This window comes from Pseudophryne corroboree, chromosome 4, assembly GCF_028390025.1.
Source record: "Pseudophryne corroboree isolate aPseCor3 chromosome 4, aPseCor3.hap2, whole genome shotgun sequence".
NCBI lineage: Eukaryota > Metazoa > Chordata > Amphibia > Anura > Myobatrachidae > Pseudophryne > Pseudophryne corroboree.
In genome coordinates this window covers 567,143,676-567,162,670 of record NC_086447.1, presented here as the reverse complement: position 1 = coordinate 567,162,670, position 18,995 = coordinate 567,143,676, and the positions used below count along the sequence as shown (strand labels likewise).

General features: G+C 42.4%; 1 protein-coding gene across 1 annotated transcript; it reads left to right on the top strand.

Moving 5' to 3' along the window:
• The first annotated feature begins 4,074 nt into the window (after positions 1–4,074).
• LOC134910956 (integrase/recombinase xerD homolog) lies at positions 4,075–4,959 on the top strand. Its single transcript, XM_063919348.1, has one exon. The coding sequence runs from the start codon at positions 4,075–4,077 to the stop codon at positions 4,957–4,959; it is 885 nt and encodes a 294-aa protein (XP_063775418.1).
• The last annotated feature ends 14,036 nt before the right edge of the window (positions 4,960–18,995 follow it).

The following is an 18,995-nucleotide window of genomic DNA, read 5'->3' as shown; positions in this document are numbered from 1 at the left end:
CTGACCCTGGTCTTGTTTTGCAGGAAACTTTTTTAGCATAGCAGGGCTGCACAAGCGATCGCAGCCCTGCTATGCTAAAATAAATGAACGAAGGACTGCATAGGACAGAGAGAATATAAGCACCCTGTTTGTTATGAAGCTGAGCTGGCTGAAACTGTTTTTTTAGTTTGCTAGGGGTGAAGAGGAGGTTAAGGCTGTCAATCAATCATTTAGCCAATGGAATTTGTTTGGTAGGCGGGGCGTTGGAGTTTATATAGGGCAGGGCTGAGGAATTCAAATCCTCTTGCCATTTTGGGATCCCTGGATGTGGTATTGTATTGGTATCATTCACACAGGTTTTTCAGCTTGTTTTATATTTAGCTAGAAGTTTAAATTTCCAGTTACAGTCCTTAATATTATTGGGTTAACTCATAATTTACTAAACTGAATAATATTGTTGTTTTATAAGAAGGTTTATATTCAATTTCCTGTCAGGTATTTGTCAGGGTGTTGTATTTTACCTCAGGATGCCCCGTCCCCGTCGTAGTGCTCCCCCCCCTCGCCGTTTGGTTGAGGCAGCCAGACCGCTTGCAGCTGCTGCTGCTTCTCCGGCGGTGAGAGGAGCCCGGCGCTTCACTGTGCGCGGGTCTCGTCGCACAATCACCACCGCCAGAGCTCCGTCAGCCGCGGCTAGCGTGCCAGCGTCTCCCTCCCCTTCGGTGCTGCGTGCATGGCTGGCAAGTGCGTCCGCCAGCCCTGCAGGCACCCCCCGCCGGCCATCCTCAGTGATAGTTAGTGAGTCTGGGGTCTCGGCGGCAGCGGCGATAAGCCCCGCCCCCGACTCCATTTTAGTTAGCAACGCTGCCTTGCAGTCAACACCCACAGCTTCAGGAGCTGGGGGGGTGATTGCGGGCGGCAACAATCAGTCACCAGCATTTATGCAAGGGGGAGTGAATTTATTAAGCTCCCCCACATCTGGAGGTGTTGGGAATGTTGGGAGGCATTCAGTGAATGCTCCTAGCATTACTAACCAGCGGAGAGGGATGATGACAGGCATGGATGCAACAGGGGTTTTATACGGAATGCAGGCCCCTATACACAATCAAGCCGTAGGCGGTGCGCAGCCCACGCAGGTAGCTTGGTCGCCATATTTTAATCAAGTTGATCAGCAGTTAATGCATTTGCCTTTCGCAGGGCAACAGCAGTTTTTTAACCCTCAATTACATAACGTAGGCCAATTTTATCAGCCGCATATCGTTCCACATTTTGCCCGGTTTGCATCCGCTCCGCAGTTAATTAATCAATTCGGGCAATTAGTTCAAGCAATACCGAGCCAATTTGCAAACTCGCAGCATTTTGGTTTACCACCTTTGCCTCAGGCCCCTCCCCCGGTTAGGCCTCCGTCCCCGAGGCAGTCGCCTTTTATCATGCCTCTTTTGCTTCCTGGGGTGCAGACGCCATTGGATGCACCTACGGTGTCAGATTCATCTGCTCAGGCAGGGATTAATGCAGATTTATTAAGCCCGCAGGTTGTACCTTCTCAGGCAGTGTCGTTAGATGCGTTGACTACAGTGGACCCGCAAGCAACGAGTCAAGATGCGGTGGGCGCGCCGCACAACGAGGGACAAGCGAGTACAGGGGATTTGGATGCAGGTCCTTCCACGTCAGGAACAGGTGAGAAAAGCGCTGAATTGCAGCTTAGCGCGAATTTATCCCATTCAGAAGATTTATCGGATTCATCTAGTTCGCTAGAGAATCCGTGGAAATTTATGCGAACATTTGTACAGCATCTCAGAGGGAAGAGTAAAGGTTCTAAGGGAGCGCGTAGTGTAGCATCCAGCTCGGCTCCCGATGCGTCAGGAGATAGTGTCCATTGCGCTAATACGGCGATATTGAGGGGGGTTAGGTCTAAGGTGAAGGAAAGAATTAAGAAGGGCCGTTTTGTAGACATGTTTGCAATCACGCATGACGCTAAGAAAGCATTAAATGCGGCAAAAGCCGGTTGGCCGGCAGCCGAGGAAGCAAGAAGGAGTTATTCTAATTGGCTTTCAGGAATGCATGTATTTGCGGCTTGTTATATAGAGTCTCGGCCATCTGAATTTTTGAATGTTTTAAAGTACTTTCATCTAGTGCACAATATGTACTTGACGGCTAGAAATAACGTTTGGCGTCAGTACGACGAATTATTTAGAAAGAAGCAAGATGGACAAAAAATTTTAAGCTTAGGGTTCAAAGACGTTGAAGTCTGGTTGGAGGTGACCCAAGGCAGTAGGACAGCCACGGATTTGGTAGGACGCAGGCAGCCCTTTCAGGCCAGATCCGGTGTTAGCACAGCAGGAAGAGGGAAATGTTATGCGTTCAATAACGCACAATGTAGTAGAGGAACAACATGTCGTTACAGACACGCCTGTTTGCTGTGCGGAGGGGTACATGCAGCGAAAGATTGCAATAGACCCACAGGTCAGTCATCAGGTAGAGGGGAACATAGAGCAGTTCCTAGGTAAGGCGGAATCGCCAGTAAAGTTAGAAGTCTTAGAGCGTTGGTTGGGCCGCTATCCTCTCAGGGAGGAGGCGGTTTTCTTGTTAAAAGGTTTTAAGTTTGGTTTTAATTTGCCAGTAATTAGGCCTGTTTTAGTTTTAGCCAAGAGGAATCTTAAGTCAGCTAGAGATCTACCAGAGGTGGTAAGGGCTAAAATTGAGGCGGAGGTTAGTTTGGGTCGTATGTGTGGCCCTTTTAAGAGCCCGCCTTTGGCTGATTTTTGCATTTCTCCTTTGGGCGTAGTTCCGAAAAAGGAGCCTGGGAAATTTCGGATTATTCAGCACCTTTCTTACCCGGAAGGGGGCTCAATAAACGAAGCGTTAGATCCTTTGTTTTGTAGCGTTAAATATCAATCATTTGAGGATGCTATCGTGTTGGTACAAAGTTTTGGTGTTGGAGCTCTATTGGCAAAAGTGGACATAGAATCTGCTTTCAGATTGTTACCACTGCATCCCGATTCATTTAAGTATATGGGTTTTAAACTGGATGGTCAATTTTTTGTAGATAGGTGTTTGCCTATGGGCTGTTCAGTCTCATGTTCTTATTTTGAATGTTTTAGTTCATTTTTGCAGTGGTGCATAGTAGCAGGAACTGGGCAGTCGGGAGTCGCCCATTATTTGGACGATTTTTTATTGGTTGGTCATGCAGATAGCTCAGAATGTCAGGAATTGCTTTTTTCAGTTCAATCATTATTTACAGTCATGGGGGTACCTATAGCGAAGGATAAAACTGAAGGACCAGTGACACGTTTATCCTACCAAGGAATAGAAATTGATACTGAAGCAGGGCTTTGTAGATTGCCTTCGGAAAAAGTGAATCGTTTAAGGAATTTGTTAGAGAATTTTATTGCGGCAAAAAAGATGTCTTTGAAGCAAGTGCAGTCGCTTTTAGGTTTGTTAAATTTTTCCTGTAGGGTCATGCCGATGGGAAGGGTTTTTAGTCGTAGGTTAGAAAGAGCTACCGCAGGTGTTAAGAGGTCGCATCATATGATCCGTATATCAGCAGATTTGAAAGAGGATTGTAGGATTTGGCTTCTTTTCTTGCAAGATTTTAACGGGGTTCGCATTTGGTTGCATGAAGAACTCAATAATAGTGAGCTTCAACTTTTCCACCGATGCTTCAGGTTCGTTAGGTTTTGGTGCATATTTTGAGGGCGAGTGGTGCGCTGGGACTTGGCCAGAGGAATGGAGAGTTAAGGGTCTTACTAGCAGTATGCTTTTGCTTGAGCTTTTTCCGATAATCGTAGCGATTGAGAAATGGGGAATTAAGCTTAGTAATCAAAGAATTGTTTTCTGGTGCGACAACCTAGGGGTAGTTCAGGCGATTAATAACCAGAAGACCTCATGCTCGCATGCGCTGAGGTTGCTGAGACATTTAACTTTAAGGTGTCTGCAGAGAAACATTGAATTAAATGCTAAGCATATGCCCGGGGTTGAGAATGAGATAGCGGATGCTTTGTCTCGTTTTCAATGGGACAGATTTAGGAGATTAGCTCCATCAGCTAAGGTGAATGGTTTGTCATGTCCTGATTTTGTATGGCAGATCATCAAGCCGGCATGAAGGCATTGGCGTTGAAAGCACTGGCCCCTGGAACGTTGAGAGCTTATTCTGCAGCTTGGGGTGATTGGCAGGAGTACATGGCCTCCAGTGGTAGGGGTAAGAGTTGGCAGGATGCGATTTTAGAGTTCGTATGGTTATGGCACGAGAGAGGTCGTTCCAAGGCGGCGATGTCAAGCGCTTTAGCAGGAATATCGTATTTTTCGCGCTTGGAAGGTTTAATAGATCCCACTAAATCATTTATTCTTACAAGGGCTTTGAGAGGATGGGCTAAGGAGCAGTTAAGATTTAGCGATGATCGTAGACCAATTGATATAGGTCTTTTGAAAGATTTGGTAACTGCGGTTTCAGGCATTGCTTTAGGCGATTATGAAATAAATCTTTTTAGCTTAGCATTCGTATTAGCATTTTTCGGGGCTTTAAGGATAGGAGAATTAGTGGCAAAGAGTAAAAGGTCAACAGAGACTGGTATTATGGCAGGGGATGTTGTTATTAAAAGAGATATGATGCTTGTTAAAATTCAGCGTTCTAAAATGGATCAGCTAGGAAAAGGTAAATGGGTCTCTGTTCCTGCGCATCCGGAGTCGAGTATTTGCCCAGTAAAATTGGCAGAGATTTATTGCCAAAATCGTCCAAGTGGGGGGAGGCAATGGTTGGTTCATAGGGATCTTATTCCTTTATCGAGATTTCAGTTTACCAGCGTTTTAAAAAAATGCTTGATAGCATTGGATCTTCCATTAGAACAATACGGGACGCATTCGTTTAGAATAGGAGCAGCGACTTGTGCAGCAGCGGCAGGTTCTTCGGGCGAGGAAATTAAGCGTTTAGGGCGTTGGAAGTCGGATGCTTATAAGGTTTACATCCGCGGAGATAAGTTGCGTTAAAGCGAAGCTTCCTGCGAGTTTGTTATTTGGGAATCTCAGGGCCTTAAGCTACCCGCCGTTAAAGGGGGTTTGGAGTTCTTTTCACCTTTTTCCTCACAAAACGATTGAGGTTTGGTGTTGTTCACCTCCATCTGGGTCACCCAAATAGCTAAGTTTTCCCTTTCCCTGCGAAATTTGAATGGAATTTATGTTATTAAACAAATCATTTCATTTACCTTTTATTACAGGTTTTTTGACATTATCAAGCCTGGTGTGGATTGTAGGTCATTCTTATGTCTATTGGGCCGGTAGGCATCAAGTGGCTAAGTCATTCCCTTTCGATATTAGGTGGATAGGTATAAGAGGTATGAGATGGAGTGGTTTATTGAGTTTACTTTCGGATTGTGAAGGCAAATGGGGTGCCCCAGATTGTTTAGTTGTGCATTTAGGCGGTAATGATTTGGGTACCTGTAAAGGTATTGAATTGATTAACGAAATGAAAAGATATTTTAATTTGGTTACGGAACGTTGGCCGCTGGTTAAGTTGTTATGGTCAGAAATTATACCACGTAGATTTTGGAGGGGCACTCAAGGTGGAGCAGCTTTGGATAGAGTGAGGAGAAAAGTTAATGCTGCAATTTCCAGGTATGTCCTTAGTTTAGGAGGTCAGGTGGTAAAGCACCCAGAGTTACGTTACGAGAAATTGGAATTGTATAGATTGGACGGGGTGCATTTGTCTAAGATGGGTATGGAACTATTTGTCACAGCCTTGGTGGATGGTTTGAAGGAAGTGTGAGGCATTTAGTTGTTGGTGGTGGCGGTATCGAAGTCTGGAAGCCCTCGAATTTGGCGGAAAGCAGTGCTCATCGGTGGCTCAATTTAGCGCAGCAGAGCTTGGCTAGCATTTCCCCTTTGAGAAAAGGCGAGTCGGTCACTACCTCAGGGGAGGACCAGGTCACCATCTTAAGGAGGGACCAGCACTGTGCTAGTTAAGGGGAGATGGTTCTACCCAAGACGGATTGCGCAAGGGGCAGAAACTCTGCCCCATTTGTTTAATGATTAAAAGTTTTTAAGCCATGGCCGAGTTGGCACTGCTTTTTTCGCCACCAGTGATTAAGATTTCTAATTCCAGATTCGAATTTAAATAAATTTGGCTGTGACCTCAATTTTCCAATCTATACAGTTGTCTGTGTCTTTATTTATTTAGTTGAAGTATTTGAGTGATGGCGTAATAATAAAACATATGGGTGACTTAAAATGAACGAAGGACTGCATAGGACAGAGAGAATATAAGCACCCTGTTTGTTATGAAGCTGAGCTGGCTGAAACTGGTTTTTTAGTTTGCTAGGGGTGAAGAGGAGGTTAAGGCTGTCAATCAATCATTTAGCCAATGGAATTTGTTTGGTAGGCGGGGCGTTGGAGTTTATATAGGGCAGGGCTGAGGAATTCAAATCCTCTTGCCATTTTGGGATCCCACCCACCCACCCACCCGGCAAAGGTTAATTTTTCTTAATGTCAATTAAATGTTTTTTCCCGTTGGAATATATTTTAAGAGTTATTCCAGCAAGGCGAGGCGCAGCGGGCGGAAAGCAGTGCTCATCGGCGGCTCAATTTAGCGCAGCAGAGCTTGGCTAGCATTTCCCCTTTGAGAAAAGGCGAGTCGGTCACTACTTCAGGGGAGGACCAGGTCACCATCTTAAGGAGGGACCAGCACTGTGCTAGTTAAGGGGAGATGGTTCTACCCAAGACGGATTGCGCAAGGGGCAGAAACTCTGCCCCATTTGTTTAATGATTAAAAGTTTTTAAGCCATGGCCGAGTTGGCACTGCTTTTTTCGCCACCAGTGATTAAGATTTCTAATTCCAGATTCGAATTTAAATAAATTTGGCTGTGACCTCAATTTTCCAATCTATACAGTTGTCTGTGTCTTTATTTATTTAGTTGAAGTATTTGAGTGATGGCGTAATAATAAAACATATGGGTGACTTAACACTCTCCCATAGGCGGCATCAAGTTGATCGAACGAGCAGCAAAAAGTTGCTACGTGCAATCAACTCGGAATGACCACCTACATGTCTGCTGCTGCTGTACTGAGTGTGCTCTATAGCTGGAGTCAAACATGTTTAGAGCAAAAGAGACTGAAGAACTTAACTATTAATTTCCAAATTGTGACCAATCCTCTATATAAAGTACCTTTTATACTGTAGAGGGATTTTAGGATTCCTCCCTGGTAGTCTATATGCACAGTAGATAAGCCATGTCTGAACCTGGCAGTTAAATGATAGGGTAAGCCACTTATCAATGCCAGAGTCATGGGAAGAGTTATTTTTAAATAATAGCCCTGAAAAGACATTGCTTATGCCCATTAGATGTGGTGATAAGAAAGTAGACTTTTGGGGGGCACAACAGTGAAGCTTCATAAAAAGAGGGAAATTCAGTCAGTCCTTATGAGGCTAAAATGATGAGCAGAGCCATTTCTAGGCATTTTAGCTCTCAGTGCAAACTAAAAAAAAATGCAGCCCCCCCATTAAACATTATAAAAACTAACTTTTTTCCATGGTGGCATGGCCTCTTTAAAGTGGATGTGGCCTCATTAAAATGGGCATGGCCTTGCAAGAAAAGACTACCTTGCGGGAAAGAAAAAAAATCCACCATATTATGCCCCACACAGTAATACAACCTGCACCATATTATACACAACACAGTAATGCCCCTGCACCATAATATGCCCGACACAGTAATGCCCACTGCACCATAATATGCCCCACACAGTAATGCCCCCTGCACCATAATAATCCATACACTTTGTAACTGTGGGGCATAATAAGTTGTCCTGGGCAGTTCTGCGTGGGGCATAATAAAGTGTCAGGGGCATTACTATTTATGACATACAGTAATGCCCCTGACACTTTATTATGCCCCTCACAGTACTGCCCAGCATAAATTATTATGCCCCACAGTTATGCCCTGGGTTGCCCCAGTATTGGTACCTTTTTGCTCGTTGTCAGGGGGTTTCACGCCACAGTTCTGCCTCTTATTTGGTGCCAGCAGTCACTGCAGCATCTCCCCAGCGGCTCCCAGCACTTCCAGGTATTGCCATCCTCTTCCCAGGCAGATGCTAGAGGTTCAGTAGGACCTCTAGAATCTGTATCCTCTATGGTGGCGGGCATTCTGGGTGAGACATTTTATCAGTATTCTATGCAGTTGGCTAGACCACATAGAATACTGCTGCAACACTGGACGCTGCTCGCACGGCGCTAAAATCGGCCCTGGTGATGAGAGCTAATGAATTAGTGTAGTTGCAGGTGTGAACAGCAGATGCAGTTACAGCTATTATAGTAGCAATTTGCATAAAGAGTTTGTGTCTTTTTGTTATAGTTATTTTTATTAATTTATTAACATATATTTATAGAGTAGCACTTTAGAAGTGGGAAACAAATTCAGCAATAACACAATCCTGGGCACTGAGGGCTTTTACAAGTTAGACATAACTCTCATTGCTTTAAGGGAAATCAGACCTTCTAAATATGTTGTTATTATTATTATTATTATTATTATTATTATTATTATTAACTAGCAGGACAGGGTACATTGTTTCAGCTTAATTTCCTACGTAACGGATCTCAGCTTGAAAAAAAAAATTATAGAATAAAACTCAAGATAAAATCTGCACTCCTAAAACATTGCAGCATGACTACATAAATATATAAAGTTACTAAGTATAAACACAAATCATTTGATATTTTGAATCACTGCTAAATAATGATTTTCAGTATATGACACTGTGATAAATGAAAATGCTTTATGTGTTACTGTTTAATAACATGAAGAATAACACATACTGTAGCTGCAGCCAGCAACACTTGCATCAACAAAACAGAAAAAAATATATATGAACATACAGTACTAGGATCTGCACAAGGCCTGCATATTACTATGTTGGATTACATTTTAATAGAAATGTTTTGTAATTTTCCCTTGACGTTCTCTGAATTAAACTAGTTAGTGTACAAGGAAAAGAAGAATAACAAATGCCACAAAGCAGGAAGCAAACTGAGTGTCTGAAGGTTAATGATTGCTCATGAAAGCTACAGAAATAAATTATCTGCCTAGGGACACTGTCACGTGACCAGCACAAAGCTGCAGCAGCCAAAAATGTTTATGTAGAGAAAATAACATTGTCAGCGTCACTGGCCCTTCCCCCACTGCTAAATTTGTGTCCTCAGCCAAACAGCTGCTCCTGACTGCTAACATTAAACTAATTTGTGCTGCAACATTGCAGCTGCTTAATTTTTGTCTGAACTTTATCACCAATAAGTGTTACAATAACGAGTGATATGACAGAATCTCTAAAGAAATATCAATCATTCCCAAAGCAGTTATTGTTATTATGTGTAGATAACAGAAAATAAAACAGTCTTTACTGAGATCGGAGGAAATGAAGAGCTTCAGAGGCTTCAGTATTTTTCCTGTTTCTTATGAAGAGGTTTTTTGTTGTTGACACACAACTAAATCATTTACAAAACATACTGTAGATTGACTGAAACACAGCAGCAAGCATTACTCTGCATGAGGCTGCTTTAAATAATAGCTGGTAAACTGCAATAGAAAAGGCTTCATGCCTAATTTAAACAAATTGTCAGTATGTTCCATTTTTTTATTGCCTAGTAATACTCAGCGTATATAAATCTAACTTCTACTAATGCACTCCATAGCTAATAACAGAATTCTCTTTTAAAAAAGGCAATGAGAATTATAGGCAAACTGTGTTCTGAGGAACAATCACTATATGTACTTCTGGGACTGGTTATTAATGTAACACAAGGATGGTGTATGGATGGTGTAATGATTAGCATTACTGCATCACTGAGGTCATGGGTGTGATTCAGACCACAGCTCTAACTGTGTGGAGCTTGCATGTTCTCCCCGTGCTAGCATGGGTTCCCTCCGGGTACACCGGATTTCTTCCACAATCCAAAAATATACTGGTAGGTTAAGGTTCTTATCGGCCATCACATTCTATGCTTCTATGTTTTACTAAAATACCGTACAAGCCTTATGGGCTCTATAGCATGTTCAGAACAGATAAAGAGAACAATTGGCCTTATTGTCCTCTTATAACCACAAAACCATTAATTGAATATAGTTGCACTGTAGACATTTTGTACAGTAATGTCTATTATGATTATGATTATTTTTATTATTATTATTATTATTATTATTATTATTAATTTATTTATATGGCGTAAGCCACAAATTACAACATACAAAAACAGGAACAGTATGAACACAAAAAAAGGGGACCTACCGTACAAAACATACCAGAACATGGACAAGGTTAACAAACATTTCTGCATCAGCAGGCATAAGACCCAACTGAGCAGCAGGATGGCCAAACTCAAAGGTTTTGTGCTGTTGTTGGCAGTCAGGAGAAGACAGTATAAGTGAGGGAAGGAAAAGCACAAGTGGGAAGAGGGCCCTGCTCGTGAGAGCTTACACTGGCAATACATGTTGTGTTGCCTCTCTGGCATGACAATACTCATGTTCTAATCCAGATCTTGAAACACACACCCCTTCTTCCCCATGATAATTTAATACTTACTTAAAGTAGAAACAAATTGCAAGTAAGTAACACTTGGGGATTTTATTTTATCTCACTTAAACCCACCACAAACTACCATTGGTAATTCTCAAAAATGCCTCTTGGTAGTAAGTAATAACACTTTTGAGATATTTTACCTGTGTATCATAATGATGGTGGGAAATAACCAACATTCTTGCTAGGTGTTCATAATCTATGAACATCAGGATTAAGTGACCAGCAACACAACAAAAGAAAACACTAATTGGCCCAAAATACAATGATGGAAAGGATATAGGGTCTTATTCAAGGTTGATTGCAAAACAAAATCTTCCTCTGATGGGCAAAACCATGTGCACTGCAGGTGGGGCAGATATAACATGAGCAGAGAGAGTTAGATTTGGTTGGGTTATATTGTTTCTGTGCAGGGTAAATACTGGCTGCTTTATTTTTACACTGCAATTTAGATTTCAGTTTGAACATACCCCACCCAAATCTAACTCTCTCTGCACATGTTACATCTGCCCCACCTGCACTGCACTTGATTGCCCATTAGAGGAAGATTTTGCTTTTGAGATCAATGTTGAATTAGGCCCATAATTCTAAGATAACTTGATACCTGTATGTGTACTGTTTTCACTGCAATTGGTGTGTGAAAAGAAATTAAGATCTAGTTCAAGTATTTGAAATTCCAAGCAAATTCAGCATGTGTAATTAAAGCTGTAGAAAAAGTAAATTGAGGTTTGAAATGGCTTTACTGGTGGTTATAAGAGTTAATTACTGTAAGATTGATACAACTGTACAACTGCTAGTACTTAAAAGTTTTGTTAAATGTTAGAATTGTTACAATGTTTATAATAAAAAACTTAAGAGGGGTACACACGGAGAGATCCATGCTTAGAATCTAAGCAATCTGACTAGATTGCTGATATTTTAAGCACAGATCTCTCATGTGTATGCCCCCCAGCGACAGCAATGCACGGGGCTATCGCCGGTGCTAGATTGGCCTGCATGCAAGCACAATCTAGCACATCGCTAATTTCAGCCGCTGGGTGAAATGAGTGACCCACCCTGCCTCCCCCCCTCACTCAGCACAAATCGCGCTGTGCTGAGCTGGGGGAGAGATGTGTGCTGAGCGGTCTGTGACAGATCCCTCAGCACACATCTCTCAGTAGTGTGTTCTGGCCTTTAAGCTGATACTCTTTTTTTCCCCCAAAAGTAATCTGTGTACATAATAAAATGAGGGTTATTTAGTTATGTATACACTTGTATTTGACCCTGGTCATGAGTGGTGCATATCATATGAATAGTGGTCTAAATCTCAAGGAATTAATTATGTCTTTCCATTGGACTATATGCCATAATTATGCTTACCATACTATCTCTTTAAACCGGGACCCTCATGAATTACACAGGCTCTGTGCCTTGATTCAAGCCTGTATGTCATCTGGTTTTAAAAAGCCACAGAACCTGTGTAATTCATGAGTGTCACAGTTTAAAGGGATGGTATGGTAAGCCTAACCATAATGGTCAAGAAAGTTTGTGTCTGTGGGGGGGGGGGGGGGGGGGGGGAGGTTGGGTGGTGGGTGTGGCGGCTGGTCCTGAATCTGGCTCAAAAGAGCAGTTAATTTAATGGCTGATCATTAACCCCTTAGCTTGGGTTTGAACTATTTATGTATGATTAATGTGTATTATAAAGGTGTCAAGGACTCTTATAGCCATACAGTATAACTACCTACAAACATGACCCTTTCCAGGAGGGACAGAATGCTCTGCTTTTGGACTTTTCTTTTAATTTATGATTTCAGGCACCGGTTTTGAACAGGTTAATGGATAATAAATGCGTTTCAGTGCAGGTGATGGCAATCAGACAATGGGGCAGATGTATTAACCTGGAGAAGGCATAAGGAAGTGATAAACCAGTGATATGTGCAAGGTGATAAATGCACCAGCCAATCAGCTCCAATATGTAAATTAACAGTTAGGTGCTGATTGGCTGGTGCCTTTATCACCTTGCACATATCACTGGTTTATCACTTCCTTATGCCTTCTCCAGGTTATTGCATCTGCCCCATTAAGAGGAACGTCCAGGAGCAGATCATTCTGTCCCTCCTGGAGAGGGTCATGTTGGGAGGTATGCAGTATATAATTGTATTGTAAATTTGGACCACTTTGTTTTTCATTATAATACTGCAACAGTGGAGGAGAAATAAGGCACAGTGTACCGAATTTATGAATCTGGTAACAACAAGCCAAACAATATAAACAATGGTATACATTAATAAAGAAAATTCTATAACACAAATATTAACAATTATTTATTGATATAGCCTTAAAATATCTATAAAATATGGTCATATATATAAAAATAAAACCATAGGTACTGTATAAAAAATGCAATTGTAACTAATAAATTATACATGAACTCCAGAGTTGGGTAAGTCTGTCCAAATGTTGGCATTATCAACTCTAATGCAAGGAAAAGTTCCTTCCTAATTTGTATGAAGTGACATGGTGGAGATATCTGTATTAGTAGTGGCATTGGTAACTATGCCGGAATGTACTAAGCATTGGAGAGTGATACAGTGGAGAGGGATAAAGGGGTAGATTTATTAAAGTTCTTTAGGGGTTAAAGCGCTATCTGCACACGTTATGTGCCGCAGATAGCGCATCCCCTGATGTAGTATCCCGGCGATGCGGTATAGAAGACTGGGGCGCTATGCGCCCGCTGCCTTATCGGCGCCTCTATCTGTCAGATAGAACACTGATAAGCTTGCTAACTTATGAACGTTCGGTGTGCCCGAACGTTAGTCACTCCTACCTTGTTCCTCTTCGCCTCCCAGATCCAGCGCTGTGGGTGTACAAGCAGTTCCTCCCCCTACACACACGACAAGCTCCGGCATCCACAGAATGAAAGTGCGCATGCGCCAGCTTAACTCCCGAAAGGCACGCTGGGAGTTACTGGACGGCGCAGGCGTGGAAGTAGATACTGCAGCCGAAGCGGACGCATGTTATGGGAGGACACGTATCACCAGAAGGGTGAGATAACGTGCTCCCATAATGAACAAGGCAGGGTTAGTAAATTCACTGGAAAAGAGGTCCCGCTTCACCACGATAATGCGGTGAAGCGGGACCCTGCTTATAAAGAACCTTATGTGCATTTTAATAAATCTACCCCAAAGTACCAGCCAATGAACCATGTTGCAGATTGTGAGGGACATGTATAAAGATTTGAAAATATTGGAGAAGTGAAACAGTGGAAAAGTAGAAGTTGCCCATGGCAACCAATCATCTGTTACCTATAATTTTATAGATTGCACTTGATAAATGTCACTACAAAGCTGATTGGTTGCAAGGGCACTTCACACTTTTCACTACTTTATACGCCCACCCTGGGTTTGAAAAATGACTGTTACCGTAGGAGCTGATTTGTTGGTACTTTATCGCTCTAGGGCCCTCATTCCGAGTTGTTCGCTCGCAAGGCGATTTTAGCAGTATTGCACACGTTAAGCCGCCACCTACTGGGAGTGAATCTTAGCTTCTTAAAATTGCGAACGAAAGATTCGCAATATTGCGATTACACATCTCGTAGCAGTTTCAGAGTAGCTTCAGACTTACTCGGCATCTGCGATCAGTTCACTGCTTATCGTTCCTGGTTTGACGTCACAAACACACCCAGCGTTCGCCCAGACACTCCTCCGTTTCTCCAGTCACTCCCGCGTTTTTTCCGGAAACGGTAGCGTTTTTTCCCACACGCCCATAAAACGGCCTGTTTCCGCCCAGTAACACCCATTTCCTGTCAATCACACTACGATCGCCTGAGCGAAGAAAAAGCCGTGAGTAAAAATCCAAACTTCATAGCAAATTTACTTGGCGCAGTCGCAGTGCGGACATTGCGCATGCGCACTAAGCGGAAAAACGCTGCGATGCGAAGAAATTTTCCGAGCGAACGACTCGGAATGACCTCCTATATTTTATCACAGTCCCAGGCTTAGTACATCTGCCAATATGTTGTTGCATAATTCTGCAGGGTTCCATTTACAGTGGTCAGCATGGATTACTATTTGTCTGGTTTGGTAAACATTTCTAAAACCAAAAATACACCTTGAATGCTAAGTATCCATTATTGTTCTTATCAGGTTGAATACTTCTGGAAACTCTGAAATAATGAGACCATTTTCTGGGTAACAGCTGTTACTCACATGCCAACATGGTCCCATAGATGGGTGACTCCGGTCAAACACTGAAATAACTGTCATGTAGGTTGAACTAGGATATTGAGTTATCAGTGAGGAACCATTAACTTCTTTTAGGATAATGTGATTATTTTGGATAATAATTGGTGTAGCTTCATATTTTCTACCACCTTTAATTAAACATTAATTCCTATCCTATACATGATAAAAACTAGGTGGACCATATTATCCCTTTAACCTGGGACACTCATTAATTACACAGGTTCTGTGGCTGCTCAAAACTAGGTGAAATGCAGGCTTGCAGTCAGCCAGCCACAGAACCTGTGTAATTGATGAGTGTCCCAGGTTAAGAGGATAATATGGTCGGCCTATAAAAACATATTTAGCCACCTCATACAAATCACTTCTCTAACTTCTTGTCCTTTTCCTTGTGCAACTCCCTTAAAGTGTTTTTTTTTTCTTATTACTGTACAGTATATAAACTTAACTTGCTCATACAGAGAAGTGGTCCCCTATTGTGATAATGCCTCTCTTTTTCAGGTGGTTTCTCTGTTACCCACACTTCAAGACTCCTGGATACACACAGCAAAGTGGTGTAGATTAAACTGTTAGTTGCCCATCTCCCCTCAAATAACTGTCCATAGTTTATTTTACTATACTGTAACTTGCATCTTACATTTTTACTTTAGCTTTAAAGTTCTTTCTTGTTGGAGCCTTCAGTATCTAATGTGTATCTCAAAATATCTCCCACCTGACCTCTTTGTTCTTCACAAGATCTACGTCTTTCATCTACATTCATTACTCACTCCTATGCATGATTGCAGGACTGTCTTCCACTCTGTGAAATGCCATCCCATGCACAATAAGACTCTCCTCTAGTCTCCAAACATTCACGTATTCTCTGAAAACTCCCTCTTCAGACAAGCTTATCAAACTCCAGAAACACCCACGTAAACTTCATAACGTTTCCTATCTAATTACATCCCCACTCTACAGCCCACACATATCCACATAAATTTTCTCTCTCTTCACTTTCCAATCCTCCTGACTAGCAGGCCAACATCACTGTATGACCATATCATACAGCCCACCAAGAACCTTTGCATTCTGGTGGACCATTATGCTATAGATAACACCTCTCCTTGTGTATCAGTGCCTATTTCCCTACAGATTGTAAGCTTGCGAGTAGGGCCTTCCAACCTATATTACTGTTATTACCCAGTTTTGTTTTATCACTGAAAGGAATTTGCTGTGCTATATGAGAAATGGTTAATAAATAAATATATGTATTTGCTAAATATATTGTCATAATATACACTGCTCAAAAAATAAAGGGAACACTAAAATAACACATCCTAGATCTGAATGAATGAAATATTCTTATTAAATACTTTGTTCTTTACATAGTTGAATGTGCTGACAACAAAATCACACAAAAATTATCAATGGAAATCAAATTTATTAACCCATGGAGGTCTGGATTTGGAGTCACCCTCAAAATTAAAGTGGAAAAACACACTACAGGCTGATCCAACTTTGATGTAATGTCCTTAAAACAAGTCAAAATGAGGCTCAGTAGTGTGTGTGGCCTCCACGTGCCTGTATGACCTCCCTACAATGCCTGGCCATGCTCCTGGTGAGGTGGCGGATGGTCTCCTGAGGGATCTCCTCCCAGACCTGGACTAAAGCATCCGCCAACTCCTGGACAGTCTGTGGTGCAACGTGGCGTTGGTGGATGGAGCGAGACATGATGTCCCAGATGTGCTCAATTGGATTCAGGCCTGGGGAACGGGCGGGCCAGTCCATAGCATCAATGCCTTCATCTTGCAGGAACTGCTGACACACTCCAGCCACATGAGGTCTAGCATTGTCTTGCATTAGGAGGAACCCAGGGCCAACCGCACCAGCATATGGTCTCACAAGGGGTCTGATGATCTCATCTCAGTACCAAATGGCAGTCAGGCTACCTCTGGCGAGCACATGGAGGGCTGTGCGGCCCCCCAAAGAAATGCCACCCCACACCATTACTGACCCACTGCCAAACCGGTCATGCTGGAGGATGTTGCAGGCATCAGAACATTCTCCTTGGCGTCTCCAGACTCTGTCACGTCTGTCACATGTGCTCAGTGAGAACCTGCTTTCATCTGTGAAGAGCACAGGGCGCCAGTGGCGAATTTGCCAATCTTGGTGTTCTCTGGCAAATGCCAAACGTCCTGCACGGTGTTGGGCTGTAAGCACAACCCCCATCTGTGGACGTCGGGCCTTCATACCACCCTCATGGAGTCTGTTTCTGATCGTTTGAGTAGACACATGCACATTTGTGGCTTGCTGGAGGTCATTTTGCAGGGCTCTGGCAGTGCTCCTCCTGTTCCTCCTTGCACAAAGGCGGAGGTAGCGGTCCTGCTGCTGGGTTGTTGCCCTCCTACGGCCTCCTCCACGTCTCCTGATGTACTGGCCTGTCTCCTGGCAGCGCTTCCATGCTCTGGACACTACGCTGACAGACACAGCAAACCTTCTTGCCACAGCTCGCATTGATGTGCTATCCTGGATGAGCTGCACTACCTGAGCCACTTGTGTGGGTTGTAGGGAGGTCATACAGGCACGTGGAGGCCACACACACTACTAAGCCTCATTTTGACTTGTTTTAAGGACATTGCATCAAAGTTGAATCAGCCTGTAGTGTGTTTTTCCACTTTAATTTTGAGGGTGACTCCAAATCCGGACCTCCATGGGTTAATAAATTTGATTTCCATTGATAATTTTTGTGTGATTTTGTTGTCAGCACATTCAACTATGTAAAGAACAAAGTATTTAATAAGAATATCTCATTCATTCAGATCTAGGATGTGTTATTTTAGTGTTCCCTTTATGTTTTTGAGCAGTGTATATTTTAGAAGATAAGGGGGAGAATTAAATTTTTTTAAAAGGGGTTGGGTGTCTGTTTTCTCCTGTCTATCAGATAAGAAAAAACAGACACCTAACTGACTTTTCAAATAATTGGATACCCCCCAATGAATTAAAACAAATGAAAATAAGCAAATAAAAATACTAGTACTGTCATTTTGCTGTGTGTAACGTGCTGCCTGTCAAAACTGAATGAAGGACACTCAAGTTTTTGGGTATTACATTTTATATTGATTTTAAATGACAAGCTTCAAATTTTCTACATAAGCACGGAAACATCAACGTAAAACGTATATTAGGTAGAAACAAAACATGATTAGAAATAAGATGATCTTAGAATGGTTTGCGCAAGTCTATATGCAGAATACCTGTTATCAATCAACAGCCATTAACCACCTAACTGATGATTTATCCCCAAAAAAACCTCTTAGAATTTGTCAGGTATTTTTATTACTTAGTAAAGTCTAAAAGGTATTTTTAATAGTATATTAAATATTTTTATTTATAAAAAAAATATATCAAGGTTTAGCACACCCCCATCCTCCCCCCATGTCCATAGGGCCCTATTAAAAATTAACTTCCTGTCCCCAATTGGCAATAGATTCCCAGTAGTCTAAAATCCTAATAACAGTACCCCCCATACACCCTTTTAGTAGTAAAACATTTCTATGTTTTATTTAACAACCTCCCCCCATGTAAAAGACCCTTTTTTGGACCACCTCACACTACCCTGTGACCAATGTTTTTTTTACTATTATTTTACCCCACCCCCTTTCCTCTCCAGTGTCATTTATCTTAATTTTACTCCTCATCAACCTCCACTAGTTACCCCCCCACCCCCATAAATATATACCTCCTTCACATACAGAGTGCAGCAGAGTGTGTGTCAGTGGGTAATGATGATCAGTCTTCCCTGCTGCAACTGATCTCTGCACTTGCAAAGATCAGTCAAATTGTGCTGGAGGAGCATTAAGTTCTCCTCCCCGCACTGTGATCCCCGGTGCATGCGCTCCAGAATGCCAATCGCACAGCATTCTAGGGCGCAATTCCAGCAGTGATGTCAGCGGTCAGAGACTGCAGTGCAACCGGGGAGCCAGAGGACTTGTGCAGACCAGATCTCCTATTCTACAAGACAGGGGACACAGCGAGGCAGTGCGTTGCATGTGATGGTCGCATCACATACAACTATGCCAAGCAAGATGTTTTAAAAATTATACTAAAAACTTACATTGTATCTAGAAAACATAGCACACTATTATTTACACACTGTAAAGTTGACAAATAGAAGGTGTCAAAGCAGTAAATCTCATGGCTGGAAACTCTACAAAATAATGGAGTCAACAGGATGGTAAATTTTACTTATGACTTCCAGTGAGT